Genomic DNA, 6,091 nt, shown 5'->3' with positions numbered 1-6,091 from the left:
CGGTACGTAGTGCAACTTTGGTGCTTAAACCTACCTTGTATTAATTTTTTTTTTTATGTGGTTAATATGTCTTAAAACCTGATTTTTGACAACGCAATAGTAAGAGCCCGTTCCATAGAACGGAAGAGAAGACGAGTTCTAGACGTTCGATTCTCTTAACCTAAACCCCGAACCCTGTGCCTTATTTCCTATTATGGAGTTAGCAGTTGATTTTTATTAAGTTTTAATTTCTTAAAATTGACTGTTCTAAAATCCGTCCTTATTCGAATAAAAATAAGGTGGCGACTCTAAGTTTTTTTTATAAGTCTTATCAGACACCTAAGTGGAACCTTTTATAGACTAATTTCTGTCCACTAAAAACAAGGTACCCCAGCGGAACTTATGATGGGGCTTTGGGGATACAGAATTTCCATTCGAACACCAACTGGGACTACTCCATATTCTTTGGTATATGGAATGGATCCGCTTCTTCCAATCGAAACGAAGATTCAATCGGTTCGCGTAATGAATGAAAGCGAGATATCTGAAGAACAATGGTTTAAAGAACGATATGATGAACTTTCTTTGGCAAGTGAACGAAGGTTACAAGCCCTTCACAACATTAAAATCTATCAAAGACGCATTGCTCGGGCTTTTAATAAAAAGGTTAGAGAAAGGAATATCCAAGAGGGAGATTTGGTACTTAAGGAAAATCGAGCACCGATTCATGATCCACGTGGAAAGTTCAAGCCCAACTGGTCTGGTCCCTTCATGGTCAAACATTTGACACCAACAGGAGCAGAATTGATGGATCTTGATGGAAATGAATTTGTTCATTTCACCAACCTTGATCAGTTAAAAAAGTATTATGCTTGATTAGTACGGTGTTGTATTTATGGGATTCGCAAAAAAAAAAAACGTGAATCTCCTACTAACTCTAGATAGTCATGTGTATCATGTTAAAGTTTAGATTTCATTCATGTTTGCATTGCATGCATAAGAATCATGTAGAAATATTCATTATTATTAAAAGATCATGATCAAGGCAATACTTAACAAAATATGATTACAACAAACATTTATTTTTTTTTTTATCATAACACAAACTCTCTAAGTTTTGGCGAGATTACATCTATTTTTAAACATGGAAACAACAACTACATACACCATACCCAAGAGACCAATGCCTTCGGATACGATTTCTTCTTTTGGAATTGAAAATACATAAGCAAGGGAAACACAAAATACAAATTATGAAGTACAAATAACGAAATCCCTCTAAGGATTTATTCAAGCATCACCCTCGAGGTCCTCCAACAACCATGTTGTATAGGACGCGGTTGGAACATCATCTTCGAGGACTGAAAGTGCTGGAAGCATTCGTGCAAATTGCCATACACGGGATGACGCCCTAAGAGCTTCCACACTACCAATTTCTTAAGTGGTACAAGGTACCACTGGGAGCTCATGGAGCTCTAGGAGTCGTTGGAGTTGGCCCGCTTGTCTCAAGCATCTCCAAGGAAGATAGAATGTGACGCAACACAATCTTGGAAGTTGAACACCTCTGCGCCTACTAGTGCTAATTGTTATGGAATTTATGTTGAGAAATTAAATGATCCATTCCACATCAGCTACGGCAAAGACGTCTACCCATCCACCGTGATTGCAACATTGACGAAATATAGGAAAAAAGCCTCTCTCTCGAATATGTCAGGTTTGGTAAGGAGTTCGAAAAGGTGGTCTAGACAGCTTGAATTTCTCGCATAACCAAAGTTGAAGCACAATTGGACACCCTTTAACAAAACCACCTGGATTTTGTTTCAGATGGTCAAGCCCCATCATAAGTTCCCCTAGGATAAGAGGCCCTAAACGGTTCCCTGACTCAATCTGTGACAGCAAAGAAAGGCAACGAACATGACATGAAAATAATAATTCTTTGAGCAAAACAAGGCCGAGCAATAAAAGGATGCAAGCTCTCTCTTGGCACCTTTTGAAATCTTCATTGTTGGCAGATTCCCAATGAGATAAAGAGAAGGTTTCAAGGAAATTCTCTAACATTAAGTTGTCAAGCAGGCGATAATTGCTCTCCATATTTAATGGTATGCCTAGCAAATCCCTCATGGTCGCATTGGTTGCCCTTGGGTCAGCAGGTGTAATCACATGTCCTTCTTTATAAAGACCTAGTAAACCCTCCACTTCTTCTAGAAGAGGAGTCATTTCCGTCTCTCCAAAACGAAAAACATGGCGTTGTTCATCCCTAAATTCAATAGCAGCATGAATCATATCATACCGAGGTTGAATAACTAGGAGGGGGTGATGGTTCTAGTAAAGAAACTTGTATAAGAGGAAAGACGGGGTGGAGAAATGTTTTCTATCACCCCTTTTAGTTGGAGCTTTATAGCTCCATTGATTTCATTGAATTCTTGGAACATGGCATTCATTTTTTCTTAGAAATTTGAGGAGAGAATAAATAAGACTTGAAAAGTTTGAAAGAAGAAGAAGAGAGTTGATTTGGTGTAGAAAAGAATGAATACCACTTTTTTTTTATAGGAGTGGTGGTGGTAATAGAGCCAGGGAGAAAAGGCCGAAGGAGTTTACTTTTTCGAAAACTCAGTACAAACCACCTGCTGTTTTTGCATCCGAAATCCATAAATTGTGTGTTTTTTTTTTCTTTCAAGAATGATTGTTATTTTTTCTTCAAGCTCGTGCAAATCGGTGTTTTAATCTTCTGCAAGGTTAAACCAGTTTTCAACTACACCCAAGCAAACATTTGTGTTGCAACTGAGTGAGAATTTCACACTTTTTTTTTTTCTTTCTCTTTCAGCCAGTTTTTCAATTGCACCTAAGCCAACATTTGTGTTGCAATTGAGTGAGAACTTCACTCTATTTTTCAGCCAGTTTTTCAACTGCACCTAAGCCAACATTTGTGTTGCAATTGAGTGAGAATTTCACTTTATTTTTTCAGCCAGTTTTTCAACTGCACCCAAGCCAACATTTGTGTTGCAATTGAGTGAGAATTTCACTCTATTTTGTAGCCAGTTTTTCAACTACACTCAGGTCAATGTTTAAATGAAGATCAATTAGGATTTCTTTTTTTAACATACATCAAAATTTTGTGTCTTTTCTCAAACATTGATTATCGTTTTATTTAAACTCAATCAATGTGGGGCAATCTGTAGACACCAAATTTTGATCCTACCTTTTTAATTATTATTATTAATTATTTTTTATTACTATAATTATTGTTTTTTTTTTTTTTTTTTTTTTTGCAAATAATAATTATTATTTTGCTAATTATTTTTATAAACTTAATGATGTTTGTTTTATTACATAAAACGAAGGAAACGAGTAATAATAATGATTTTTATTCATAATTTCCAAAATACATGTTACAATTTGTACTTCTAAATTACTAAATTACAAAATATTGAAGTACAACTGACACTACATACATTTCTACCCTGCTCCACCGAAGTAATTTTCGGGTTTTTACTTATGGATTAACAAGTAAATTAATACAGCCATTAGGAGGACCACTAGCCCCACAATGTACATGAAATACACCCTTATCATCCTCATGTCTTCCTCAAAGGTGAAGACAGGCTGATCTTCCTGGTTTTCTTGAAACATGGTGGTTGAGTTTAATGGTGGTTTTTGTTTGATTTTTTCGGGTAAGGAGGAAGATGGAAGAAGATAAGAATTAAGTGGTGAGTGAAGATTTTGGATAAGGGTAATTTCTTTTTATAGTAAAAGTAAGTATTTTAGACCGTATTTTTATACGTATACGTATAATAATCGTATAGTATAAAGTACAATATTTTTTTTTTCTCGCCAGGGGGATATTTCATTTTCCTTATAAACAAGTATCGTTTAACCCTTTAGAGTATAGTAAGTATATTAATATATTCACTTAGACCGTTAGGGTGCTTTTTATTTTATCTAGTATTTTTTTTTTTTTGTGATTTGTGCACTACCCTATTATATGACCAATTTACCTAAGCTATAAAGTCCATTATTCTAAAGACTTATGTCCAACCAATAAAGGGAAGTGACAAACACTCCCACATCGAAATGGGTACTATATGTGGTAGTGCTAAACGGACCTCCTTTTATGTACGCCTGTTCTAATATCCTTGTTCCGCAGTTAATACTTGATCCGATAAATACAAGTTCGGACCTAACCTGTCCATATTTATCTAGGAGTTGTATGGACGAGTTTAGACGAGGGATACGTATGTGTAATTGTGTATGTTTGTTACGTTTCAGATGAATAATTTTATTTTTAGCGATTATAGCGGATCATGTATTTCTTTGATTTTTGCCTTTGTGAATTTCATCCACCAAATTGCCTGCCATAAAGATTCTTCAATTTCTGTTTTGGTTTGGCATCTACTTTGTTTTGTTTTGTTTTTTTTTTGTTCTTTTTTACTTATTTTGTTTTATTTTATTTTTATTTTTTTTCTTTTTTCCTTCTCTAATTTGTTTACTCAATCTAGTTTATTCCTTCTTCAGTTTTAATAAACAATTGTCAATAGTGAATCAACGTTACCTTTTTTTTATCCTCTGAGGTAAATGTGGTATCCAATAAATTTCAATTTGGATCAATTGTATCAATATTTATCCGACGCTAATTGGGATAGCAGGATTTCATACGCGTCATGTATTGTATTTTACTATTCGAAACACTATTTGACACTATGCAAACACTATTTGGCACTATTCCAAATAGTAATTTCTGTTATGAAAATTTATTTTGCCGACATATACATGGCTTCTGTTTTATTTGTTTTCTTGTTGTTTTGATCTAGTTTTGTATATTTTGTCTTTGTTTTTTACGACTATGATAAATATAAATTCGCGTTTTAGTAGATTAAAGTAAGATAAGAGTTCACTTTTTTTTTAAGGTCATTCGGTTAAGGGAATATATTTTACTCTTGACCACCTTAAACTCATGTTGTATGACTTAGTATTGTATGATGTATTTTCACGTTGACCATGTCAATCTTATGGTTTCATATGATCCACTTTTTTTAGTAAGGGTTATTATTTGAAATGCTCATATGTATAAGGTTTTGTCGTATGTTCAGATGTTCTTGGGTAAATTTATATGTACTATCTAATAAGGGTAGGGGTTATTTCTCTTTTACTTTTTTACTAACTCTGAGATATTTTGTCCAACCCTTTTAGTATTGTAACCTAATGTCTTTGTGTATCTTTTAAAGCTGACATCTCATAGCTAACTTTTTATAAGTGTTGTTTTAACACCTCGGTGAGTGTAATATTAGTGACCAGTTGAATTTAGGCACTCTTTTATTGTATACCATGTGAGTATTTTTTTTTTTTTTTTTTTTTGAGTTATGACACGATTTGATCATACAATTTTTTTTTTATATATATATACCATGACATTTTAGAACCTTTTTATTATGTGAATATTAGAGTTGATTTTATTACGGTTTTCTTTATTTTATCAGGTTAAGCGTTGCAAAACAGATTAGCAAGTTTGTTACATGAAAAACAAGAGAATTTAATATCAAGATTCTCATTATTACCAAGATCTTGATATTTAACAAAGTAATCCTTGAATTTTAACTTATTTACTTTTTTTTTTATTTACAAATTAACCCCTTTATTTACCTGTAAATACCCCCCTAATTCTCAAGTTTTAAGACATCAAAAAATAATTACAACTTCTTTCCCTAAAAATTCTCTCTAAAAATTTATCTTCTAATCTTTGTTTTAGTTAAAATCTCGCTAATTTAGCTTTATTTTTAAGTTATTAGCTTATTAAAAGCATCTTATAATTAAGTTGCTACTTCTATTTTTTTTATTTAAGTATTGTTATTATCTTTAATTCCTATAAAAAAAAATACAAAAAATATTTCAAGTTCAAGTATTGTTGTTATTATTATCTTTGTTAAAAACACTAGTTTAATTACTCAAGTATCCTACTCTATATTAAAAAAAAAAAACCAAAAAATTTCTTTCTTAATATTTAGTTTTATTTTTCAAGATTATTTTCTATAGTAAAAAACAAAATCATAAAAAAAAGGGTTCTTTAGCTTTATTTTGCATTAATTTCTTTTAATATCTCAAAATTCCAAAAAAAAAT

General features: G+C 32.5%; 1 protein-coding gene across 1 annotated transcript; it reads left to right on the top strand.

The window, feature by feature from the left end:
• Nucleotides 1-384: 384 nt before the first annotated feature.
• On the top strand, nt 385-855 carry LOC145570704 (uncharacterized). Its single transcript, XM_081629860.1, has one exon. It carries the CDS (start codon nt 385-387, stop codon nt 853-855), a length of 471 nt encoding a protein of 156 aa, XP_081485986.1.
• The last annotated feature ends 5,236 nt before the right edge of the window (nt 856-6,091 follow it).

Source organism: Chenopodium album, chromosome 2 (assembly GCF_948465745.1).
Source record: "Chenopodium album chromosome 2, dcCheAlbu1.1, whole genome shotgun sequence".
Lineage (NCBI taxonomy): Eukaryota > Viridiplantae > Streptophyta > Magnoliopsida > Caryophyllales > Amaranthaceae > Chenopodium > Chenopodium album.
The sequence above is the reverse complement of the archived record's forward strand: the minus strand, read 5'-3'. Positions and strand labels throughout refer to the sequence as shown.